The 27,280-nt window shown below is 41.2% G+C and overlaps 1 protein-coding gene across 5 annotated transcripts in view; it reads right to left on the bottom strand.

Annotated features, from left to right (window-relative positions):
* Positions 1 to 27,280, bottom strand: part of BMPER (BMP binding endothelial regulator) — a 156,946-nt gene that overhangs the window by 38,168 nt on the left and 91,498 nt on the right. For 4 of the 5 annotated variants that reach the window (XR_003922744.2, XM_030009564.1, XM_030009565.1 and 1 more), the window contains exons 12-13: positions 19,671 to 20,000; positions 13,468 to 13,804 (exon numbers count right to left, since the gene is read on the bottom strand). Coding sequence is in view for 4 of the 5 variants with exons in the window: in XM_030009564.1 (XP_029865424.1) it covers positions 13,468 to 13,804; positions 19,671 to 20,000 (667 nt within the window). In the remaining variant the exon portion in view is untranslated. The remainder of the gene's footprint in view (positions 1 to 13,467; positions 13,805 to 19,670; positions 20,001 to 27,280) is intronic. The other variant, XM_030009563.2, reaches the window with a different exon arrangement.

Raw genomic sequence — 27,280 nt, 5'->3', positions numbered from 1 at the left:
TTGACCACAACATAGAAACCAGTAACTATTTAATATCTTCTTCTGGGTTTTAATTATAAACACCGAGGAAACGTGTCAAGTCCTGACTTCCTAGTCATACAGAAAAGCTTTTAATCATTCTGCATAGATCACTGTCGATCAGGCCCATCACGATTATGGAACCCAAACGTACTCCATCAACAAGTCTCTAAGCATGTACAAGGTCATGTAACCTTGGAATGACTTTGAACCCAGTGCCTGCATCTGCTGCAAGGATGGTACAGATAACAAATAGCATCTTTTTATGTCACAAGAGTTATTATTTCCAGTGCCACAGTTACATTTCCTTTGCCCATATAAAACTGTAACTTCCATAGATGGGGAATGTTGACAAAAATCCCTGTGGTATTCCATAACTAAAAAGCGTTCCTGGCCAAGTACTTTATCATTTGGAAAGAAATATGAACAGCACTGAGAGACAAAGAGAAGTAAAAGAGATAGGTGAAGGAAATTCTGGGGGCTACAAGACAGCACACAGTTTGCACGCAGCTGATAAACAGAACCACGCAGTGTGAATTCCTTACCTCAAAAACCAGATGGGAATCCTGGCCAGGGATATTGCCTGGCTACCCCGTAACACAGGCTATGGCTATGGAATAGATTATGTCAAGTCAGGCAGCAGTCTAGACGTGTTGGGAGAAAGCACAGGCTCGTGAGAGAATACCCTGCCAGAGAAGTTTGTTCCCTCATTGCCTCTCTGTCACCGTGTTTTGTGTGATCTCGCCTGGCTGTGCAGAGTATGCTTTTCACAGATGCCTGCTAACTGTGTTCTTCATCTGTGGGGAATGGATGGACACCAGTTTGAAATTGTCTAGACATCAAGCTAACCAGAGAGACACACTATCTGGAGATCAGCACAGGTGAGTTAAAGGAGAGCTGGAAGATGAACCAAATATCCTTTTCTAATGGGCTGAAATGTCTGTGTACTGTATTTCAATTTTGTGCTCATGGGTATTTTTGAAATCAGATCTTTGTTGCTAATGATTGCAGTGAAGATCTGGGCCTTCTGTAAAATGAGGAATCACGATGCAAATAGTGGGAACTACGTATTTCAGATGGTGACAAAACACAGCCTAATTAATGTATAGAGTCTGAGGGCATGTTAACAACCTCAGTGGCAGATAAAATAGCCACTCGTTTGTGGGATCTGTGTGGTTCTCTGATTACAGAACAACCTTCAACCCCTTCAGGTGATATCTTGGTGATCCTTCTCTATATTGTCAACAAATCATCTTTGCCTTTGGAAACAAGGCCAAGTCTATTCCTCATGCCATGTAGTTTATAAGCCTTTTTTGAAAAAGTTTTCTGTACCCACAGAAAATCTTGAAATCATTGAAAGTTTATGTCACCATTTGAGGACCTCTAGGACATCTATGATCTATGTCATCACCTTGCCATGATGAAAAATATCTGTCCAGAGAGTATGGGAACTTTTTTCATGAACAATGCACTGAGAAATCAGTACAACAGAGAAGAACCACATAGATGAGCAAAACAACAAAAATGGGCTTTCAAATCTCAGCCAAATCCTTGATATCTGAAAACAGAGTATGGGTTTTTTCTTGCATATTGACTCCTCCTGCTCCAAAAGCGAGTCTTTTAAAGCCCATACCTCAATCCATTACTAGGTTTTGACTTGTTTTAAGGTTCTTACTTGCCAATGACACATTACTGCATGGAGTATTAATGAGGTTGTCATCTAACTGGGCCTTACAGGAGCAAAGAAGATTTAGTACCTTCTTAAAAAGACTAGCAATACTTTCTTCTGAAAGTTTGAGAATAATTTGTGCTTTGACAAGACTAAGACAATACAGTTCTTGTACATATGAAACCCCTTAAATCCCATCAGAAGGACTGGAGCTTGAGGCCAGGAACCAGGCACTTTCACATTTTAATCTCAAATCTGCTCTTGGCTTCCTGAACAGCAAAGAACCCTTTCTTCATTTCAACAACTTTAAACCAGTGTGCAGTGAGAATTAAATGTTTACACTGCAATTTGAAAATGTAAAGTGCTAAGAAGGAGCACTTAGGAAGTGAACTTTGTAAACTTTTTCTTTGCTGCCATGGTATCCATCATCCTCAACAGCCTCTTACTTCATGTACTCATAGACTACATAACCTTAAGCACTCTCTGTAAACTACAGACCTCACTTAAGAGCTGATGTACAAAAATCAGCTGTCTGAATACCTTAACACTTACGACAGCTTCCTCTGGACTGATCATAAGAGAAATGACTTATTAATTTTCACATGCTGGATTTATTTTAGCTTTTATGTTTCAGGAATATTATATAAACAGAATATTAGTTATAGGAGTACCCAGGAATGCAAGAAAACATATGGCTCTAACTCCCTTCAGTATTCCCAGCACACTCCCCACCAATTTTAATTTCAACTGGCTTAAGTGTGAGAGTCAGGGAGAGACTTAAATGCCCTCATCCTCTGCATATCATGATGAAGAGGTGAAATCACAGCACCGGCTCTCACATATGCAGAGCCCTCCATCTAGGTGAAAATATAACCCTACCACTCCCTTTGGGTGAGGAAGGGACTGTTTATGGAGCATTTTGGATCCAGTGGCATTTTAATTCTACCCCTGCTCCAAGATGGCACTGGCAATCTCCAGTTTTGAGATGTCACCATGTTAGCATAAGTCTACACCTGCTCTGACGAGTCCACCAGAGACAGAGTTAATTATGAGCAGAGCCACTCAGGTGTGTTTCTAAGTGGCATCTCAACTGTTTAAACGGTGGGTGAACCTGACACACATACCCATGCATCCAGCCTGTGCCACGTATCTTACCCAAGATTACGTATTGTGATAGTAAATATTTGAGATGGATAAATATATATTCCTGTATAAGCACAAGTACCTCCACCCATTCTTACTTCCCACAAGTCTGCTCTTTGCTGTGGTGTTGTGATGCCCTAGGGTACAATAATCCTCAGTGCCAAGATTTGCCATGAGGGGTCATGAGCTTTTGCTGTCATGCCCCAAGCCCTCATCAGCACTGGCCCTGCCACATACAGCTGTGTAGGACCTGTGTGCTTGCAGTTAAACAAGGGCTGCTCCTGCCTCTCATCATGCTGGTGGTGCCTGGTGCTCGATCTGCTCTTGCTCTCGGTGCTCCACTGCCCAAGGAGCGAACATTTTGCAGGTTGAACAGCAGCAGTAGAGGCCTCCCAAAACAGCTTATGCTGCACTTGTTTGTGAGGCTGCGTAAATCACCAGTAACGTGAGGTGCTGATTCCTTCACATGTTGTGAAGACTAAAGGAAAAATGAGGCTTGAGTAATTAACAGAAGTTAATTGCTTTACACGCTAGCACTTTGCACACTTGAGAGAGCAAGTGTGGAGTACAGGACCTTCACATGCCTATCGATACAGCGAGCCCTTACAGGGACGGACAGGAGATGAGCAGATTTGCCTTTACACCAGATTGCTACTTTATACCACAGAGAGCTACTAAAAAGCTGACAGAATGCAAAGGTCCCCAGAGGTCTCAAAGACTGGGAAAACTCCAGATTTTTTGGATGCCCTGTGAGATTTAGGAAACAACAGCAAAACTGGAGGAAAAACCTTCAGCTATTAAAAACACCCACAAGAAAGTTTTCAGTTAAATCTAACCTATATAAAGCTTCTAGAATGGACCCCTCACATGCAGCAAGTCACCTCTCTGAATGACAGCGTGAGCAAGCTCAATAAGCTGCTCAGAGCTGTCAAAACCTTCCTAAGGCCAACTTTCTACAGAAAAGTTTTTTGTGCTGGTCACAGCTCATGGCCTGCTTTGTCTGGTTATCCTGCCAGAAGCATAAATGAACTCATAAGAATAACAGGAGGATTAAGTTAAGCTTATTTTTAAAACGTTTCCCACAAATTCGTCTCATTTGCCTGCTTATAAACACCCTCGTTCATCTTTGCTGTGTGTCTAATTAGGCAGGATATACTGCAGGTGGCTTTAAAAAGGAGCTGAAATATAGTAGCTTTGCAGTTATGCATGTTAAAGGAAAGGTAATTAAAATTTCATGCTATGAGATGTAAACTGATCATCTCAGGGGCCTGAAAGCGATTTCTCCACCATGTATGACATGGCACAGTTGGCCAGCTACAGTATGGGTGGGTTTCCTCTTCCTTGCAACACTTAATAGCCTCTGCCCAAGGGAGAATGTGAGATCCCAACCAGAGGCTGGTTTCTTGCATTATTTATACACGGAAATAGACATATTACCATCAGCTAAGTATCTCTGGATTTTATTTAAAATCAATACTGCAATAAAGTTTAAAACATAAGAAGCTAAAATTAAATTAAAACAAACTAGCAAAGAAAGCCCTGCTGTGAACATGTCTTAGAGATTAATTAAAAAGAGATTGAACAGAGGTCTTGGATTTTGTAGCAGCTGTAGTTAAAATTCTGCGGTACCTGATAGAGACATAGGGTGGTTTCCTCTGATGATGCTGACGACTTTTCTGAATAGCATCTCTCCAAAAAATGGGATTCATTTTCACAGCTAAAAAGAATACTTCAGTGTTGCAAATATTTTTGCTTTGGCAATAGATCAAGCTGCACCAAATAGCAGGTGGCATCTTTTAAAACATTTCCACAAGGGAGGATATCACTCTGCTTTTCTACCAGTTCCTCCTCACACCTGCTCTCCTCTTCTTTTTAACAATCCTGCATTGTATTATATTACTGAAACATTAGGGGTGTTTTCCAGAATGTGAAAGGGCCCTTTCCAAAAATACATATTAGTGTATGCAACAGTGATGTGCTTGTATTTTGCCATAAAAGTCCTAGGGCACACTCATGCTTACTGTGAAATAGTGGCATTTTAAGATTGCAGCTTTAATAAGGATATTTGAGATGGGGGACTCTATATGAAAGAAGTTATGCCTAGGGCATGTTTAAAAGCCTATCAGATAAGCTTTGAAAAATGTGAGGGACAGCAGACATAGCATTGCAAGTTTTTTCTACAAATTTCTTACAGCCAAGAAGAAAGAACCATGAGTGAACTCAAGTTAACGAAACACAGAAAGGATCTCTCAGTTGTCTGTGGCCAAATTAGGTCTTCTGCCTTGGAAAGCCACTCCTTAGATTTCCCCTAGGAAAAAAGTGGCAAGCAGACAGGATCTGGGAGCACCGATCTGAATGCGTTTCATTTTGTCTACCCCAGTAAAGAATGGAACCGCTGTCTCTGAACCAGCTGAAGCTTTCTTAAGTTGTCTGTGGTACAGCAGATAGTGAGAAGGCTAAGCAAGGATTACTAACTGATGTGAGAGATTAGCGTAATAAACCTGCATGGGACAGGAACAGTCACAATGATGAAAAACTGTCACCCAAATATAGCAAAATTCCCATCGACTTCAATTAATCAGGATATTATCCCATGACTCCAAGGCACTGTAGAAAAACAAACCAAATCACCCTACCAAACCTCTGTTAAAGGTAGTCCAGGAACAACAAGTTCTAAGAATGCAGTCCATATTGATAAATGCGAAGGGCATTTATGGTACCCTGCTTTTCTGTTAGATGTTTCCCCCTCTCCTCCCTTCCCCATAGTTCCTACCATCCTTCAGGATCATTTTTGTCTCAGTCAAACTGACCTTACATTTTCATACGCAGAGTCTCACATCTGTCAGACACTGGGCAATGAGGAAGACAATATTTGGTTATGAAACACCTGACTTGAATTTCATTGAGCCAGGTAATAAACCAGAAAGAAATGAAGTTTTACTAGGCAGAAGCAGGTTTTTGTAATAAGTCTCTATATACCTGCATGCATGATAACCACAAATTGAGTTCTTTCCTGGAAAAGAGAAAAGAAGCCTCATATTGCACTTGCAACCAGTAGGAAATAACATCTCATTCAGTGTATAAGGACAGCGTCAGGTAGGCTTGTGATTAGGTAAGCAAAACAAACACATTCCAGACATGCCATCCTTTGAAGGAAGGGAAACTTCCCTGGGTTTTAATTGCAGAGCAGTATGTTGCTTCATCTGGTTTTCCTACAAAAAAATCTTTCCTTGTTAAAAAAAAAAATCATTAACTTTCCATATAGGGAAGCACAAAGTGGGTCATTGGGGAGGCATGTGCTTCTCGGCTGGAAGCAAGCCACGGACGGTCCCAGGTGAATGGTGTCTGTCCAACACCATTGTCTTGTCAGATTTTGGAGCCCTCTCCACCCTTATCCCCCCCATTCCCAATACCTCAACAGGAAAGGAGACATCTGTGAATCCTCTGGCACTGCTTCAATGTTTTACAGCTGTAATAACCACTGATACAGAGAGAAGAATGTTTTCTAGCCCCAAATTCCTGAGGTACTTTTCTAAACAGACACAAGTGTATGGGGCTTGGTTACATGAAAAATATCCCACCAGGGGCAGGGGTGTGGGGAATGATGACAAGGAATCATGATCTGCAGATAATTGAGCTCAGCTTGGATTCAGATTTACCTTTTCTGACTACTCAATCTATTTGTCCAAATCCAAACTTCTAATCCTTAAATCTAAGCAGTATTCTTCTGGCAGCTTGCACTCACTCTTGGCTACATCAGATGAAAAACACTTCAGGGAAAAGGCTTAAAACAGTGGTGATCTATAGACTTATATACATGTGGTATTTTTGCAGTACTCCTTACCATCAGTGTATAGGTAGCAAAGTTTGATGCTTGCTGCTAGAAATCCCAAAGTGCATCAGAGACTACAAAGTCCATTTTCTCTCATTTGTTAGCACTGTCAGTCACCAGCGGTGTAAGTCACGGTGCCTCTTACCTGTTATGTCAGTGAGTTCATCACAGCCTTACACAAGATGCACAGGCTGACATTTAGAAGTGGTTTGGGGAATCATGTTGATTTGTATAGGGGCATAAAGTATAGGCAGCAGGCAGCCCGGCCAGATATGCATGGAGAATGTGTTCCCAAGTACCAGTGCTCTTGTAAGTGTTGGGAACACCAGCTCTCTCAGTGCTTATGCATTTAGGCTTAGCCCTTCGCACATTTCTCCAATGCAGATCTGCAAAGAATCACCTTGTATAAGTAGAATGACATAAAACAGAGTATTTCTGGAGAGAAAGCCTGAATTAAGCAGCACATAACAATGCAAGCAACTAAAGCTCCAGTGGTAACTTCAAATGGATGGAAGACTCAAAGTTGCTGAACTGAGCAGACTGGAAAGTGGAGCATCTAGCTCATAGGAAATTCAAGTCCTAGTGCAGATTTGCTTAAAAAAATACAATTATTATTTCAAATATTTTTTAATTCCTTTCTAACCAGAAGCTCCCTGGGTTGTACAGCTGCTCAGTGACAATTTGCCCAAGAAGCTGACTAAATTGTTTCAACCTGAGCTCCTCTCTGTTGTGGTTACACTGCTGCTAGTACCCAGACTCAGGGCCAGCTTCAGACCAGCAGTCTGACAGGCACAGGAACATCCCTACCTTAGCATAAGGGCAAGTGGGAGCAATGGCCCCTGCTCTGTGCCAGGTCTGCAAGGGGACCAGCCATGGCTTTATGCCATCGGTCCTTTTCTCAAGCCAACACCACTGGCACTGTCTGGGGGACAGACAAGCTCTGCCCTGGGGTGGGTGGAAAGACAGATGTGGAGGTTGGTGCAGGAGCAGGAGCTGGGAGAGCTGGAGTCACCCTGGTGAGCAGTCAGAGCTACAGCCACCCTTTGGCTACACCACAGACGAGCCCTGGAGCAGCTAAGCCTCAGCTGGAGCAGCGCAGAAAAGTGCTGCACCCACATGCACAGCCAGGACCAGAAAACCTTGCAGGGAGAATTTTGCAATACGCACCCTTGGCAGCAAACAGAGGGCTTCAGAGATCCCAGTTCCACCCACGCTTTTAACTCTTGAAAGGGGCTTTTCTGAAGTCAGTCTTCAGCCTACATTCCATAGAATCATAGAATCATAGAATCATTTAGGTTGGAAAAGACCTTCAAGATCATCGAGTCCAACTGTCAACCATGCCCACTAAACCGTGTTGTGAAGTGCCTTGTCTACGCGCTTTTTGAATACCTCCAGGGATGGTGACTCAACCACTTTGCTGGGCAGCCTGTTCCAATGCCTGACAACCCTTTCAGTAAAGAAATTTTTCCTAATATCCAATCTAAACCTCCCCTGCCACAACCTGAGGCCATTTCCTCTCGTCCTATCTCCAGCCACCTGACAGAAGAGACCAGCACCCACCTCACTACAACCCCCCTTCAGGTAGTTGTAGAGAGTGATAAGGTCTCCCCTCAGCCTCCTTTTCTCCAGGCTAAACAGCCCCAGTTCCCTCAGCCGCTCCTCATAAGACTTGTGCTCCAGGCCCCTCACCAACTTGGTTGCCCTTCTCTGGACGTGTTCCAGCACCTCAATGTTTTTCCTGTAGTGAGGGGCCCAAAACTGAACACAGTACTGGAGGCGCAGCCTCACCAGTGCCGAGTACAGGGGAACGATCACTTCCGTGGTCCTGCTGGCCACACTATTTCTGATATAAGCCAGGATGTTCTTGGCCTTCTTGGCCACCTGGGCACACTGCTGGCTCATATTCAGCTGGCTGTCAACCAGCACCCTGAGGTCTTTTTCTGCCAGGCAGCTTTCCAGCCACTCTTCCCCCCAAGCCTGTAGCGCTGCATGGGGTTGTTGTGACCAAAGTGCAGGACCCGGCACTTGGCCTTGTTGAACCTCATGCAATTGGCCTCAGCCCATCGATCCAGCCTGTCCAGATCCCTCTGTAAAGCCTTCCTACCCTATTTCTTTTGCACCATCCTGCTCAGTGAACATAGGGGCATAACCACATGAATTTTACAGCTGTAGGACATCATTGTTAACAGGGAAAAAAACCTTCAAACCTTCTGCTTCGAAGTCACAAACCCTTGGTCCCCATCTTTTATATAGAGCTTTTAATTAACTTAGCAATGCTACAGCTCACATGCTCTCTGCAGTCATTCATGGCGTATCTGTCAAACTTAACAGGGAGCTGACGGACTACACAACATTGTGATTTATGCTCTAACTCTAAACAATAATATTTTCTCTAGTTAAGTGGAAAAACTGCAAGGCTTCAGCAGTTAACTGCATAAAGTTAATTGGTTGACTGAAACAGAAACTCATTATCTGATTAACCGGGAGCTAAGATGGAGGAATGTCAGCACAGTCACAAGGAACATTTGAGACAAGAATTGCAATAGATTTGCAATTCCTGAACATATTTGATTAACAGATGAGGCTATTACTACATTAATTACTGCTTGCCATGAAATACTGAATAAAATTAAATTTGAGTGTTCAAGGGAAAAACATACCTCTTAGGACAATTACAAAAGAGAAAAAGAGTAACTAATTATTTGGTATGCTGTTGTCTGTTAAAAATGTCATAGTAGTAATAATAATAATAGCAACACTAACAAAAATATATAATAATAATAATGATGATAATAATAGGAAGAGTAATAACAATAAAAAGATTTGTCTCAAGAGTTATGAGCACAAACTTCCCAATCTCAAATGGGGAAATCTACTGCATGGCAAAAACAAGGCATTGAATATTTTTCCAAAGTTATGGCAGTAGTAAATGTCTTGAGCAATGTCTAACTAGTCATTTATGAACACAGCTGCTGTGTAGGTGTATTAGAGATGGGTGATATACTGATATCACATTGATGTCATGTTCCAAATCTGTTGTTGATACCAAACTATCAAAAAAAAACCCTGCTAGAAAGCCAGAGATGCTAATGAGGGCAGGTGTTACTAGGAGTATTAGTCCTGTGCCTTCCTTTATAGTGTCTCCTGTAGCCCAACTTGTCCCTGTATGGAGCAGCGCTGCTATGCCTCTCTCACTGCGGTCCCTGCACCCCTGTTTGGGGCTGCCTGCTCCTGTGCCTCCCAAGGAGGCTCCTGAGAGGTGTCAGCCATGGCCAAACAAAGCAGGCATGGGGGCACACTGGGGACCTGCCCCCCATGCCACGTTGCTCCCTGGCCTCACCAGGGCTGGAGTTGCCTCCAGGCCCCTGCTCCAGCACAGCTCAAAGATATACGAGATCAGTCATGAGGTAGGGCTTGCTGAGCACAGAAAGTCCTTTTCTTCCCTCAAGTCCCCTAAGCTCCCCAAATCCTCATCCAGGAGCTTAAATAGTACCATAATATTTCTTGATAATGTGATAGAGCTTTTTCTGGTAACAGCAGCAGGAGAAATTCAGATGGTATCACCTATCTTTAGTGCTGCTTATATTCAAGAGCAGCTTCAGGAGTCTAAGTGCAAGCTTTATTTCATACATGGTCAAAGTATCCCCTCTAAAAACCTGCTACTGAATAACCTTGATAACTTTTTCTTTTTTTGGCAAGGACTAATCCAGGATGCTTAGCTATATTAAAATATCAAAATAGACAAGTGTCAATGGTGATGACTGTCACTGCTAAATCTCTTCTTCACCCAGACTTCACCAAAATCTCATGGAAATTCAAAATTGTTTCCCTGCTTAATGAACTTGCCTCCCTAAAGTTCAATCCTAAGGTTTATTTTTAGAGTATTACTCATGAGTACTGAACAACTAGCAATGCATTAAAGACAAACAAAAAATACCAACCCAAAACTAAACAAAACAAACCACAATTAAAAGCCCATAAAATGTGTCTAGTTACAAAACAAAGAATTATAAGGCTGGTGTAAAATTAGATGCTAAAATTGTCAGTTTGCAGTCTGGACTATTTCAAAATGCTTTCTTGTTCGCTTATATTGTGCTTTCTTCTACCATGCACTTTGCAGAGAAACACAAGTCACCAAAGTCACAGCATCAAAAAAAGGGTTAAGGGCAAGGTGCACAACCATTTCTCCCAAGGTGTCACAGATCTATCAACGTGAAGCTCAGGAGTTAGCTGTTCTTCACTCCACAACCATGCAGCTAGATCTCTACTCTTTAAAACATTAACCATATCCTTTTCACCTAACAATCATGACAATCTTGCTGTATGTATATGTTTTTGGATGGCTAACAAAAGGAGAAACTACAGCTGTAAAAAGAATGAGACTTAAAATTAATTTGAGACGTCTTCACAGAAATCTCCTCACTAACACAATGTCAGACAAAGGTTTCTAATGCATTGTTTGCTGCCTTTTTTGGTATTTGGAGAAAACACACCCTAATTCATAATGTTCCTGCTGAGTTTATTTCTATTTCTGAGAATTCTTATTAACAGCAGGTCACTACCAGAGCAGCATAATGAAAATGAGGCAATGTTGATAATACAGGCAAGAATGACCAAGAAAGGTTAACTCTTGAGAATGCAGTATTTCAAATGGAAAAATTCCATAATACATAATGTTGGAGGGTAAAAACTGAGAAGCTAGTCAATTCAAAGAGGAAATTAATAGAAAAATTAAAGAAACTGACTCTACCATTCTGCCTCTTCACTTCTCTAATGCTAGAAGCTTGTTCATAGTTAGAAAAGCAGAATTGGAAAAATTTTAGTTAAACCTAGCCTGAAATTAGAAAACATTGACTAAATATTCTTTTATAAAAGACCTCAGTAAAAAGCTGTAAATGTTAATTTAAATTTCTTTTAATAGTAATTTAAATTTTCCGCAGAAGTACACCACCAGCAATGGGTTCTTTGAAAAAAAAAAAGAAAAATACAAATCTCTTAAGTACTCATATTTATACTTATGTACACACACACACATATTTATATATACAAAGATTTATGTTAGAAGGGTTCCCAGAACTTTCTTGAATGTATGTCCCATAATCATTACCTCCTTGTGGGAATTTCCTAGTATGAAAAATGGCCATGGTCATTGAATAAATTGCTTGTTACAACATTGTCAGTTTCTAACAAGAAGTAGCATTCTACTAAACACCATTATTTAATTTTAATTAATATTTTATCTTTGATTCCTGTAGCTGAGCATTCTAACAGCTAGCAACATCTAAATTGAAGCAAACGAACAGCTACTTCTGACACAATATAACAGTAATTTCAACAGAAAGTTTCCTTAGTGAAAAATAGACTTTTCTACAAACGGACCTAATCAAGTAAAATACTTGTTTGATTTCATTGTCTTTCCAGGACAAATAGAAGACATCATTTTAAAGGAACAGAAATGCTCTACGGTAATTCTTGTGTGCAAGCATGTAGAGCTTTTTTTTCTGGCTGCTGTAGCCAAAATATAAATCATTTTCCGCTGTGGTGTCAGGAAGTATATTGCACTAAATTAACCACGAGCTACTTTAAAAAAGGGACTAAAAATCCACTGCAAAATGAAACAAAACTCCCTGTGCCTGTTTTCCATTTGCATTGTCATCACTTACCTTTAAAGGACCATGGAAGTGAGATGGTAATGTTGCTAAAATGCATTCAACAGACCCTATGTGTGTGTGTTAGCATCCCTAGTGCTCTCTGCTGTGCCTCCAGCCATTGGAAAAGACAAAGTATTATAACCTGCACACAACATGATCTTCACTCTTTGCCAGGCTCCTAGCACAGGGATACACTATAGCAAACTAAATGCAGAAGCACACAGGCTACAAGCCAATCTGCGTGTCTTCTAGCATTTCCCAGTCCCAGACGTATTCTGCTGGGGTAGATAAAAGTTTTTCTGTCTCATTATAAAAGAAGAGGAAGGGCAATTCATAAGGGAAATGGAGTCATTTTAGGAACCTTTTCCTAATAAGCCCAATAGTTCAGCAGATGTGTGCAAGTGGGGAAAGCTGGGAGCACAGAGATCAGGCAGCTCCATCCGCCATCATACAACTGTGACTCAGCTTGCTTTTATCTTTTATGTCAGGCAATCAAAAGAAAAGCCAATTTTATTTACTGAGTGAGGGGCAAATAAACTCATGCCAATTAAAGAACAGAAATGATGTCTCTGTGGTTTAGACTGGAAGCATTTTAAAGATAAAAAATCTTAAATAATTCACTCAGACAAGGCTTCTAATCCTCGTCTGTCTTCCTTTGCTCCCAGGGCAGGATGGGCATGCACTGAACTTTTTCTTAACTCCCTCCTTTCAAACTCTCAATCCACAAACTACACCATCCAAGAGGCAGTAGTAATATTTAATATCCCTGCTTTAATAAAGTCATTTTCAAAATGCTTCTGGGAAGACACACTTCTCTGGACCACAAGCAATAGCAATTAGTCAGCCTCAACTTTACAGCTGACTTTGAAATCAGAAAGATCCTACCAAAATGTTTTGAAGGCTCTTCCCCCTCCTCCTCAGTCTCAAGCCTGCCTGCCTGCCTTTCTCACTGTTGGCTGCTCGGGTCTTTATTAGCTCAGGACCATCTTCTTCTGATTCCTGACTCAGAAAAGCTCATCATAATGTAACTCTGTATATTAATTCTTAGCAAAAGAAGCTCAAAGCATGTGCTCAAATGCTACTGAAATTGGGCCATGTGGTTTTTCCCCTCGCATAGTAACTTACTATCTCCCTCCACAGCAAGCCACGCTTACCGGTAAAATGTGGTATAATCCACCCTTGAATGACAGCTCTGAAACTCCCATGCTTTGAGTTTCTGGCATTCCCGGTGAGCTCGGAGTTTCACCCTGACCGTCCCATGACAGAGCTCAGGCACAGGTTTTCTCTGCGGGCGGCTGCAGAACTCATTGGACTCCACGCGCCAGGATTCGGCAAAGTCGTCCACATCAAACTTAAAATTCCCGTCCCCCCCAATCAGGTCATCTCGCTTGTGCCCGTTGTAATTGCCACACAGACCACAGAGTTTGCTTTTCAGATGTGGTGCAGCCATGACTTCCACAAAACTGTCTCCATCCCATGAGATTTCCAAGCCTAATAAAGAGAAGAGACAAAAACTCACACACAAAAAAAAGAGAAGAAGAAATTGAGGATAACAAACTGTGCCTTATGTTTGTGAAACAGTGTTCATGGGAACCTAAACAAAGCCATTGGCTTCATTCTGATAATGTTGATAGATTTCTATATACCTCCCATTAAGTGCCTCTGACAAGCATAGTGTTTCCTAAATCACAGTCAATTACAATACACTCATGCCTGTCTCTGTTTATTTTTGTTCCTCCTTGCTAATGAATGGGGTTATCCTAAGAAATCTGGAGCCAAGGCAGAACTACTCTCAACATCGAAAGAGGGCACTTGCAAAATTCTGCAAATTGAATTTGCTGGGGCAAATTTCTACCTGGTTCTGCAGGTGGCCCAGAATTTCAGCCATTGTCACCCATTGCACAGGTCATGGGCATACAAAGGTGTTCATGCCCCATGAGACTCCCCCAGTGACCACCGTATGGAAAACATCCTTTTCTTGCCTGCAAAGCTGATACTGATAACTCATTTGGGTGAATATAACAGTTCCAATACAAGTACCTTATTTTGTGCAGGTAAAGAGAGTTAAAAAGATGACCACAAATATATGTCAGATGGGTAAAACTGTTGTAGGAAGGCATTCTGAACTGGATTCAAACTGTTCATTCAAAAGGTGTTAATTACCAACCTTTTGAAGTTGTCTTCATATGTCAGCAACACTGAGGAATGATGGTAAACACCTAACCTTCATCTAGTGGCTGGAATGTAAGTGCTCTGCTACAATCTGTTTTACAGTAAGGTTTTGCACTTCTGGTACATCAAAATCAAAATTGCTTTCTGTGGATGAAGTCCATTTTATCTCTGTACCCATCTAAAAGCTAGGTGTCTAGCTTAAGTCAGCTGTCTGGGCCCTCTCTTTGATGGAGAGAGAAATAGGCAGCTCTGGGTCACAGCATGGGTGTCTAATGCAGAGGGAATAAACGACTTTCTGAATGCCTTTCTGTTTCCAGTGATACTCTAGAGGGCCCAGAGATCAGGTGGAGACTAAACTTCTAGTCTTTACCTGGGTGATTGTAAATTAAATGAATTCCATCCTTTGAGGAGTAAATATGTATTTCATAAGAGAAAGCAATTTTGGTATCATATGGCATAAAAACAACACCAAGAATCACTGCTGCTTAACTTCTAACCATCTACTTCTGATGAGTGCTACTACTTCACATCTCTGCAGTAACACTGCATCTGAAGATCACAAATAATTTTGCTGATGTTAATTTATTCCCATAAAGTACCTGTGTGCAGCAGTTAGTTAAGGATAAACACAGGAACATGCTTTTAAAGAGGATAATCCAGATTTTACCCTCTTCTCCCTGCCTGGCCAAGAATACCAAACAGCATCACTCTGTGGTGCAGGACCAGGGCTTTGCTCCAGCTTTCTGCATTTGCTGTGTGGGTTGGCTTAGCACTACCCTTTCCTCTTGTAAATCAGTGCTTGTCACCACGTGATCCAAATCCTGCCCTATCCTCATGTAAGTAATTAACATACCAGTGACTCAGTTCAAAGCTGGAACCCTTCCTTTAGCAACACATCCCATTGTCTCCTATGACAATTCCTACCCACACCGCAGAGAAACAGGATGAGGCTCAAACAGCAATTATGGCTATAGAAGGGGTGTTTTGTCATCAGTATATACTGTCCTGGTGCTAATGTGGTTTACACCATGTCACCAAGAGTTTGGGGAACCATTTACCCAGCAAGCTTGTACTGACAATTCTGCATCACTGGTCACTACAGTCTATTGCATCATGTTTTCTTATCACTACAGGTTAGCAATGATAGCACAAATATGTCCTGAGCTGACTATGCCTGAAAGCAGTTTCGAATTATCTAAAAAACCCAGCAGGGACAGAGCCACTATGTCCTCCTCCAAAGGCACTTTACACCCAGCCAACTGAGAAATTGTGCAAGACTACAATCGTTAACGAGGCCAGCACAGTGGCAAGGGGGGAAAGCTGCCTTTTAAGCTGCTTCATACATTATCATTGCTGGACAAATTCAAATTCCAGCTGTCTTTGCTTCTGACAACGCTGAACAAAACAAAACACAGCTTGATTTGCAGACACCAGATTAATACTGCCGTGCTGGCATTTAGAAAAATGTTGCCATTAATTTATAAACTAAGATTTCTTCAGACTTGAGAATCATATAAACTTTCTCAAAGCTTGAAGTATCAAGATCCAAATTCTCAGACAGTTCTCTTCAGACAATAATTCCACTTTTTAAGGCAGTGTTCAACTTCTTCCCCAAATGAGCTCCCTCAGAAGCTGCTGACTTAAAGCAGAGTCACAAAAGACTGGCTAATTATTCTATCTTAATTTTCCTTTTACAGCTTTTTGTCTCAAGCCAAGACTTACTGACTTTCAGTGAAACCACTCACGTTCACTACAAAAGGTTAACTCTAAAATTAACCTGAATATTTGTGTGTCCTGTGTGAGAGTTAAGTTAATCTACTTGCTACATGTTGCTCTGTGAACTCTAGGTATGCAGATAAGAACATAAAATTATGACTTTTCATCTCAGCATATAAAAATGCACATTTTTAAATCCAGAGAGTCCTGCTTTGATTACTGGGTTTGATTCAAGAGACTCACAGTTTAACTACCACAAAAGGATGTACTTTCTTCTAGCTGGGTATTGTTTAATTACACTATATTCTGCTGTAACTGCTCAGATGGAAGAGTAATTTCTAGCTTTGATGAACAGCCTAAAGGTTTCTGTCCATAACGGAGCTTACTCCCTTTTGGGGTAATGAGGAAGGGTACTTACTCCTACATGCATGATAATCTTGTCAGAGCCTAATCACACTCTGCAGTGTGTGCCTTTTTGTTTCTTCACAAGCAGAAAATTCAGTTGGTTTCTGTAAACCAATGAGAGCTGTGACAGACGGAATATGCTACGGACCAATGTTTGAAATGGTCTCCTTCACAGACAGAAATTGTTTGGAAGAGTTTCTTGGTGCCTATACCCCCTTTTTCTCCCCTCTCCCCCCTCCCCCCCAATGCATGAGTTTCCCATTCACTTGGACAAGAATCAGAATCCAAGAGATGTGAAGCCAAAGGATGCAGCATCTGTCCCATCTGTGGATGTGCAGAAAACGAATATTCTGAGTTACTTTTTAGGGTTTTCCAATTTTCCCCTTTCTTTGAAGAATGCTTATCCAACTGATTACTTGATTTCTTAACTTGGCACACTATGTGCTCTGCTGCATTTTAAAAAATTCCTTCTGGATTTATGCATATCACATACTGAGTTCCCCACACTGGGAACTCCCATCAATTGTTCTGTGTGTTTTTTCATGGTAAAGGCATCCTCAAGAACTGGCAGACCACTCTTCCCTAAAGATTTAGTGTCAAAGTGGTACAGAAAACCTCAGCAAAGCAGCTTTGTGCAAAAGATCAGCACAGAAACAACAACAAAAAATGCTCCTGCACTAGAGGGACAGATACGTAACACCAGACCTGTGACCTTCTGCTCTCTTGTCTTTTTAACACACAAATTTTAGACAAGGACTCAACACCATCCCAACCACAACCATGATGAAGTACCTGCAAGTGCAGGGTGCTAGAATTGCTGCTGCATGGGATTCAGGGCTACAGCTGGTGAGGAATTTAGCAACAAAACAGGTTTTCACTGGAAAATGCCAATTCATCAGAACTGAAATGCTTCAGGGAGACATATCGGATTCAATGAACTTCCAACACGAGCACAGGCAAGGCTCCAAGCTGGTTTCCTGCCAGCTTGCCTGGTGGGCTGCCTGGAAGCCTGGACTCTCAGGGTATGCAACTCCAGGACAGCCCTGCCATGCAGATTGCCCAGAAGCCAGGGACCACAAGGTTTCCCAAAGCTTTGGGCTCCCCTGTTTTATGCAGGGCTCAGCTCCCAGCTCTGCAAAAGGAAAACCAAAAGCTGTGGGAATGCTGGCTAAGCTGTAAGCAGCAGACCCTGCACTTCCCAGTCCAATTTTACGTGGAATTTTGCTTCTAGTGCAGCATTTTTAATTACTTCCTCCCTCCCCCTCTGTTTTCATCCTACACTGGGAAAGCATATATTTTTTAAAAAAATCTATATTTCATTCTGAAACAGAGAAAATTCTCTGATTTTTCCCCCAGAACTCGGAATTTCCTGTGGAACAAAAGGTTTGTCTTTAAACCAGTTCTACTCAACACATTCCTCTTCTCTCCAGCCTCTCTGCTGTTTGTCCTCTCCCAGCAAAATGGAGCCATGCCGTTCTGCTGCTTTCCAGGCTTTATGTGCCTAGGAAAGGAGGACTTGGCCCCTCGTGCTGCGTTCAGTGAGAGAAACCTAATCCTGCTCCGTTAAGGGGAGGAATTATTTAGGCTATAATTTGCAGTGATTACACACTGTTTGGTATGTTGTCATATGCCATGTTTGCACTCCCTCTGCCAACACATGGACAAAGATGTGTGTAGTCATTTATTAGGCTTGCACCAGAGACAAATGGAATAGCAGCAGGATTAGCTGTCATTCATCTTCAATTGAAAACCTTTCCTTGGCCTGTGGTTGGCTAATGAAATCCACATCGCCAGAATTCATAGCATTCAGCTGGCTGCAAAGAGAAACCCTCAAGATGCTTTTAATTAGAAGTTGTGAATAATGGTCAACTTGTGTGCATTTTACAGACAGCCACAAAAATCTGCATTGCCACTTTGAGGAATAAGCCCGGAGCTGGGATCTACATTATGCAGACTTACATTTCCAGGGGCTATATGAACAGGTGTCTAAATTCTCAGCTCAACAGTGGGTGCTAGTGTTGCCCTTGAAAAAAAATGATGCTAGATAATGAGTATGACTATGCATCACGCCTGTGACCATATCACTCCATAAGAAAGATTGGTTTCACTGTTTTCACATGGCATTTAATTGAATTAACAGTAAATAGTATTCTCACTGAAACAGTACTTCACTGTGTAAGTGAAATCTCTCAGGACTACAGTAGTACCTAACACATGCTAATGAGAAAGTTTTAAACTTCCCCTCAGTATTTATCTATGCAAGGATACTATAGTTTCAGAACAGTTTAACAAAACAAATGTAACTCCTCTGGTTTAGCTTTTTGACAATTAATGTATTTTCTAGGACTCCAAAGACCTGAGAGACTGCTATCTCCCTTCCCTCTTTCTACAAATAAGGTACCAGATTCTCTGAAGTTTTTGATTTCCTTTTGCTTCTGGAGCTCTGGACTCTGTTCTTCAGAGACAAACTCTTACTTGGGCGCAAAGCAAGCCCAACAAGATGGCACTGAACAGCAAATTAGGCCTTGGTTTTCAAACCAGGACCTCCATTTTGCTGGGTAGCCCCAGTGAAATGTTTCCATAACTTGACAACTTAAACTCATTCCAGCCACTAGTAACTATGATTTTATATAATTGATGACTTAGACTGTACAGTATGTTGCTGCAACTGGGAAAAAACCTGAATGTTATGTTTAAGAACTGATCTCTCTGTTCTTATCTGTAAGTATCAAAATGATGACCCTGCATAAGCCACTCTTAAGTTACTGGAAGTGAAAGTCATGGCACATTCGTCTATGCAGGCAGTTAATTGTCAGCCGCAGAATGAAACATAGCTTAGCAAATGTTCTGCAAAGACTTCAAACTCATAGCTGAGATCTCTGACTGCTTGTAGGCTGCAGGGATTTTGAAAGCACTTTGGGTTTCTCAGATCTCTAAAGAGTTATAACTACATTTATTACTGCTTTCATGCTTTTTTACTGACTGCTGTTCATGTTGCACTTGAGAAGTTCTTCAGGGAGATCACTCACACACACACACACACACACACACGCCTGTGCCCCACCTGCTTTGGTTGTCACTTTCAGCAAATAACCATCCAAATCGATCTGAAATTGCGGTGTCTCGCAAGGTAGTGAGATGCGGGTCCCATTCCACTTCACTGTGAGGTGCTGCTGGAGGCTGATAGTGCTTCTGCCCAGCACAAGGTCCACTGACTTTGTCCAGGAGAAAGAACGGGTCCGACGGGCATCATTTTTTACCAGCACCTGAAAGGGCGAGGCAGAGGAGGAGCAGTCTTTCGTCAAAACGTACTGACATGTTCCCTGAAAGTTAAATGTCCGTCCATCAAAAGTGTTGTAGTGAGGATCTCCAAATACAGTGCAAACTCCAGGCTCTGCAGGTGAGTGAGAAACAAAAGCGCCACATCAGGATCAATCAAAGTTTGAAAAAAGCAGTTGATAAGAACACAGAGTACACCGCTCTCACCTAATCTATCTGCCCTACAGGGCAGATTTGGCTGATACCCACTAGGAATATATATTTTTGAAAAACTGAAGCTTCATGGCTTTAGTGGAAGTCTTTCCCAAAGTGGGTGGGAACCAAAAGCCAACTGATCCTTGGGGCAGCATAGGAAGGCTAACCTGTAGCTAGGAACCAAAGACACATCTTCCAACCTATATGTTTGTCCCTTAAACATAATGTTCCACTTGAACAGTTTAGGTTATTACAATGCCTGTGAAATTTTTCAAATTATTTCATTTCCAGAAAATACAAGCCCAACTCATGATATCAGAGCAGGCAGAACCCTGGGCTTGCAGAGCCCACATGTCTCTGGAGATGTGATGGGAGCCTTCCTACCTAGCTTCAGCTTTCCAAACATGAAATGTCTAGTCTAATGAATTCATCTAGTCTCCCTCTCACTGACAGAGGGAAACAGACATGACTAGAAAGTGTTTCAACTCACCAGTTTTAGACATCTCTTTTAATACATGGGGAATTACTCTCTGGAGGAGCCTGCCTCTCTGCTGCCAGCTCTGGGAGCAAAAACAAGTATCTAAGACTACAGGCATTCCTCTCAGACAGTCAAATTCCCTTGGGATGAGCTCCCACCCTTATGTTGTGTTGTGGGAGCAAAGCCTAATCCACTAACAGAAGCAGAATTCAAAACATCATATGTCTATTTTTGAGGCTAATTTTAATGTCCCCAGTTAGGCAGGGGTGATCCCCTGAAATTAAAAGCCACCAGACCACTTTTTAGCAGGACCTGGTTCTGTCCGTATTTTACATAGGCACACTTATAAATATTTTACATTTAGAAACTATGTATATTTATGGGTTTTTTCCCAAATTATCTGTAGAACCAGCATCTTTATTCAGTATTACAAGCTATCATATTTGTTGTTTATACATAACTGACTTGTAGTAGTTATTGTTGTCATGCTACCAACTAAAAGTTGGTACTATGTGAAAAACATGATGCAATGACTATCTAATGGCATGGTACCTCTACCAATCATTTGCATCATTACAAATGGAGGGAGATTTCTTATTGATGTTTGCAGCCATACACTGGTCAGAGAAGCCACAGCTCAAAGGCAGAACGTTTCCAGGCTCATATCAATGATGCTGAGTTACCCTGCAGTTACCCAGCAATTGATTGAATTGCCTCGCAATCAAGGAGAGCAGCAAATTTATTTGCATTGCAGCCTCCTGGCATAACAATAGGTCCTAACCACATCTCAGTGCTGCTGTTCCTGGAAGAAGTCTCAAGGCAGAGAAACACACACTGCTACTGCCAGCTGGATACCCATGGGCTGAGGCTGCTTTTGAAAGATGATGCCTTTTTTAGGGGGAGGGCTTGGTGCAGTAACCAAATTTGACTCAGTAATCAGAGAGCTATGAACAGCATCAATCAAAAAAAAACCAACCCCAAAACTCTACAAAGGAGGGGAGAGTAATAAGGAATACAAGTTATTCACTGAAAAACCCCTATCCAACTAACAATGACTTGCCTGAAAAGGTAGCTAAAAAAAGGCAAATTCAAACCTACAAAAAAGAAGGATACATGGGTGTTATGGAGAAGGGGCAGGGAATTCCTTCAGTGGAGTGCAATGCAGCTGTGAATATGCAATACACCTTTCTCAGCAGGGTTTTTCAGCCTAGGCAGAGTGCTATGCTAAAGTAGCTATAATGTTTCTGGTGTTTTCCTAGCTGTAGTTAAATAGTGTCCAAGGATACCTACATGGAGACACAGAAAATGGGGCTGAAGGGGACCCTGGGAGACATTACCTTTTCCTTCTCCAGCTGTAATGCAGAATCACCTTTACCTATGTTATTCCTGACAGACGTTTTTCTAACCTGCTCTTAAAAAGCAGTAGTAACAGCAACTCTACAGCTGCCTCCAGCAACCTGTTGCAGTGCTCCGCTGTCCTTACTGCAAGTGAGGTCTTCCTAAAGTCTAACCTCAGTCTCCCGCACCACGTGGTGCAGTGCCATCACAGAGCTGGTACATGGAAGATTTGTACTTCACCCCTAACTTGCCACATGCATGCTTCTTTAGCTAAGCCAGTAACTAGTCTCGGATTCGTTATTATGCCTCTTTACTATGTCTGGTAACTAGGCACCAAAAGTTCTGATTTCTCAAGGACATCATATTGACACTGCCATTAGAAGTCAAAATGAACCACATTTGATCAACACCTCTGGAAATCAAGCCCAACGGACTTTAAGCAGAGCCTGAAAACCAAGACACTTATCTAAGAGAGTGCTTTTAAAAACGTGCACTTCTGTGAGTCTCATTTTCCTCACTGATAGCAATGAGGATATCAATAAGTCCATAAAAAGATTAATTGATTCACAAGAACCATACAGTTTTTAATCACCAGTATCATTTTTACCAATGAGAAAAATATCCATAGATTTTATATGGAGACCATCTGACTTTACCTTTACTAAATCATACTAACATGCTTCTGATTTCCTTATGTACTCATCTAATTATCTGCATGATGAATATTAAGATACATTTTATTACCTGCTCAGATTCCATTTCATTTTTTCAGGCTGTAATTTTTCTTTAAACATAATGACAACTTTTATGAAAACAAGGAAACTATCAACAAAGAAATCAGCCCAAATATCAGTGAAGATTTCAGAGGAGAGAACTGGTTTTTGTCTGTGTTTCTAGAGGCCAAGAGCGTGGACATGTTATACATGTTATTAACTAACATATTGGGAGAGGGAGGCTGATTCTTCACCTAAGCAAGTGGCTAAGAGGCAAGACATGAGAGGAACAAACATAATTTAGAGATGTGCAAGTAAAATTGGTAGTACCAATGGGATCCAAAGGAAATATTTATTTTTAATTTCTAATGTGTTATGCGGAGTAATGTTGTATGTTACATCGTGTCACATCATATGTCAACTTGATGCAGTGCAGTTAAAATAAAAAAGAATGTATTTTGGACTGGATAGCTGAATGTCTGATCCAAATTTTGCTGTTTTCTTTAATAACCAAGGAAATGGGGGAGGGAAAAATCTACCTAAAAACAACCTACATAATTGATTCTCTGATATCACTGTGTAAAACATTCTTGAAAGGTTTGCTAAAATTGTGGGTTAAAAAAAAAAAAATCCACACCCTGCAAGAGTGTGTGCAATAACTCAGGCACTGCCAGTAAGAAGAACTAGTTGGCCTAGAAACAAAACTTAAATACTGGGTGTAACAAGACTGCAAAAGACAGGCAAGAGTTCCTGCCATTTTTAGGGTTTGGGCTGTTGTTTATTTCCTTTTGGGACAGTTTCAATCACATCATGTTTTATGGTTTGCTGCTTTTTTTTCCCCCTTCTGAAACAAACCAGTCTTTCTGCTTGGCTGTTTTTGAAATCTATTGGAAGCACTGGTTCTCTAGTTTGGATCATGTGTGACTTGCTCTTCTGTTGGGACATAATGGATGGAGAAGTGTTGCCGCATCACCAAAGCTACATTCTCCAATGCTGAAGTATGAATTTTGCTGTCTTGTGCTAACAAGGCATAGGGTCATGGGTGAAGATCCTTCCCTTTTTTTCCTACAGTAAGTTGTTCGCAGCTTATTGCGGACACTCCTTGTCTCTATCAGTTGTCTAGGGTAGAGTTAGAAAAGGGCAAGTATATGCTATACTTCCCCCTAAGGCTCCATCAGCCTCCCACTATTTTCAGCTTAGGGACTTTCTGAGCTAGACATGGTTTCTCTTTATCTGATAGACTTCCTTTCTGTGAATTTTTCCAGTCTCCTCCTGAGCCCAAAAATGTTTTTAGTATCCACAACATCCTTGGGCAAAGTGCATGATGAACCACTGCCTCTTGCTTGTTTTGAACCTGTCATTCATGATCTTTGATGTCTTCTTTTGCTCACCTACACATGCACATGAAGGCAAATATACCCATTCCCTCTCTGTCCCTGAAAAACACAGATTTTTCAAAGGAGGACCCCAGACCTATGTTCAGGAGGCTGTGATTTTCAAAGCGCTTTAGGCACTCAACTCTGATTGAACATTATTGGGAGCTGGCTGCAAACACTTCTAAACCTCTTTTGGAAATCCTGCATTTAGGCTCCCAAATCAGTATTCAAAACTTCTGGCTTTCATAAAAGCTTCTGCGACCTCAGCAGTTTTCACATTTGTTTTTTAAGCAACTAAATATGGACTTCATGCTTTTACATTTGACAATCTTAAACTACATGTGTGATTCATGCAGTTTGCTCAGCTCCCACCTAAGACTCTACAGCTTACTTGCAAACTAGTAATAATAGTATTTAGGTGCTAAAGTGAATACTATAGAACTCTTGGCACGCTTTCCTTGTATTTACAAATCATGCGCCCAATTCAAATGAAATAGTGACTTTCATTAGAAAAGGTAATGGGGAAGGTAACTGTGGGCAAGGAGCATGGGTTTTGAAAACACATTTATCTGTACAAAAAGAGGAAGCTGAAAAGGCAACAGCAAGGTAAAAGACATTTTCGCATTCCCAAGTTTTAACACACTCTCATAAGGAAAAAGAAAAAGTTTATGAAATCACAACCTGTTTTGGCCTATACAGAGGGATAAAAGTCTGAAAGACAACTCACTTCTAGTAAGTAGTATGTGGAGTAAAGGTAACAACCACTTATTGAAATAAGTGGTTGCCAAAAAGTACCTTTCTGCCTTCCACCCAATGCCCCCACTCCCCCAGACAGTATTTAGGCTTTCTAGAAAGTCAAGATACATATACTGCTTGGTGGAGGCCAGTGAGTCAGCACACACATCCTGACCAGCCGGAGAGCACAAGCATATTGGCTAGGCAATTAGCACACTTGTAGCTCCAGAGCAGCCACAGGATATATTGTCTCGAGCTGGGTTTATTATTTGTTGGGATATAAAGGAAATGGGACACAAAACCATAGGAAACCAGGCTCCGTTAGCTCTGGTGCTCATGGAATAGCTTGTTGTATTTTTTCAGATCAGAGCAGTCAATTGAAGTCCAAGATGTCCAGATGTCTGGTCACACTCTTCTGGGCTTGTAGCTAGTTAAGAGTGGCCAAGAAAAATATACTTTAAATTATAACTAAAATTGGTTTGGACACTTTCGAAGTAAGGAGAGGGAGGACAAAATACAAGTTTACCAGTTAAGGGTATTCTGGTTGCACATCTGTAATTCAAAAAGATCTCAGCTTTTTAAAAATAAAATGAAACTTTGAAGGGAATTAGCCCATATGCTGAATTAAGCCCTAAATCAAACAGAACACATCATTAACTTTTGAAAACTAGATACAGAACAAGCATAATAGAATTTCATTAGCTTTTCTGTAAATATGCATAGCCATAGAGTACTTTCCTCATAACTGCTGCATAGTGCAGCTTGATATAATACGCATTACAAGGTGTGGTGTCAAAAACTCCACAGGAGTCTTTATGGTCTATTTCATAAATAAAATAGCTATTCTAATTTGTCCAAATACATATTTATACAGTAGACCATCATGGCTGAGACAGCTGAGGAGGTAAATCATGAACAGCATTCCAGTACGAATAAACAATTGCAGTCTTTTTGTTGATGTATTTCTCCATGGCAAGGAAATAACACAAGAAGCAGGACCAGCAGGGGCCTATGTCATCCTTTAGTCCCAATCCCTGCTCTCACAGGTACCTATAATGCATAACCCCACCTTTTTTCTCTCTCTCTTTTTTTTTTTTTGCTTTGAAGAATCAGCACTTTTTCTGCCCCAAAAGAGGCCTTTACTGCAAAATTAATCATGTGTATTGCTAGACCTAGATGACTGCAGTCTGCTTTGAAAAAACTTCATCCATAAAGCCTCACAATGACTTGGGTAAGACTGTGTTAGGATTATTGATCATGATTAAAATATATCTACATGGTTGCAGTAGGAAGCTTTCATACTGCATGCTGTAATTTCAGTAAGGCCTATCAATTCTTCTTTGTCAAGAACAGAGATTCAACCTCCACTGCAAATTCCCATCTTTGTCTGGAGTTGAGAGCAGTCTGTTAATGTTATTTGAACTCAGGTTTAGTGTTTTCTTTTTTTAATAAGAAAATTACCTTGGTCTAACATAGGATTACTAATTTATGGAATTGACGTCAGTGGTGATTTTTCTAAATCAAGCCCAAAAGAGTACATTTCATTACATTTTTACAGCAGCATAAACTAAACTGTTGAATTTTCCACTGGTATGACTACTGTGTTTAATTAGTGATAACTGAACGCCAGCCATGGAGCTTAAACAGCAACATGCCAAAACTAACCATAGTTAACTTCAGCAACGGCAGACAAAAGAGACTCTCCAGCCCTTTAGGAGATGAGGTACTCTTTCTCTCTGCAACAAAATGCTTTGAAAATAATGCTTTGATTATTTATTTTTTTTTTCAGTTTAAAGTGTATCCTTTAACAACGTGACTGGTTTTGACTCACTTCATAGAAGTTGGCTGCATTTAAACTGTACTCAAAGCTCTCCTGTGTACAGTATGTTCTTGTACCTCCTAAGTTGTTTTTACTTTGGAAAATTAATACCTGCTGGACTGCCAGAAATGTCTGGTGTGTTAATATGTGGAGAGAGGATCAACATGAGTGGGTGGGTGAGGGAAAGGGCTGTGCATGTACATCTTATCTCATCAGAAATTGGCTGAATTAGCAAAGTTTCTAATTACTATCTGAGATAGTGATCATCACTGAAATCCTTATACCTTTTGCCTATCTTATGTCATGATGAGATTTACAGCACTTCTGGCGCAAAGGTGGAATTAGTTCCTTCCAAACGGCAACTGTTAAAAAGCTAATGTTGAAACAGCTAGTGGTAGCCACCACTGCTGTACGACAGTGGGTATTTAAGCTCTTTGATTACATTACCTGATAAAAGCTGGGAATGGCCTTTTAATCATAAAAGCTTAGAATCAGCTCAGCATCAGCTCTCCTCCAAATACTAAATGGGTCCACAGTAAGACACCTCTCCAAAAAAAGGACCCCTCTGTTTCATGTGCAAGAGGAGCATGCCACTGCAGGACAGTGCAACGAGCCTCCCAGCCTCACATACAGCCAGTGCAATACAGACAGGACCCATAAGAAGAGGCTAAGGGAATAAGGTCGTTTATCCTGAAGGCTTTGTGGAGACCTAAGAGCAGTCTGCCAGTATCTGGCAGGAGG

Source organism: Aquila chrysaetos, chromosome 3 (genome assembly GCF_900496995.4).
Source record: "Aquila chrysaetos chrysaetos chromosome 3, bAquChr1.4, whole genome shotgun sequence".
NCBI lineage: Eukaryota > Metazoa > Chordata > Aves > Accipitriformes > Accipitridae > Aquila > Aquila chrysaetos.
Note: the sequence above shows the minus strand (reverse complement) of the source record. Positions and strands in the feature narration are given on the sequence as shown.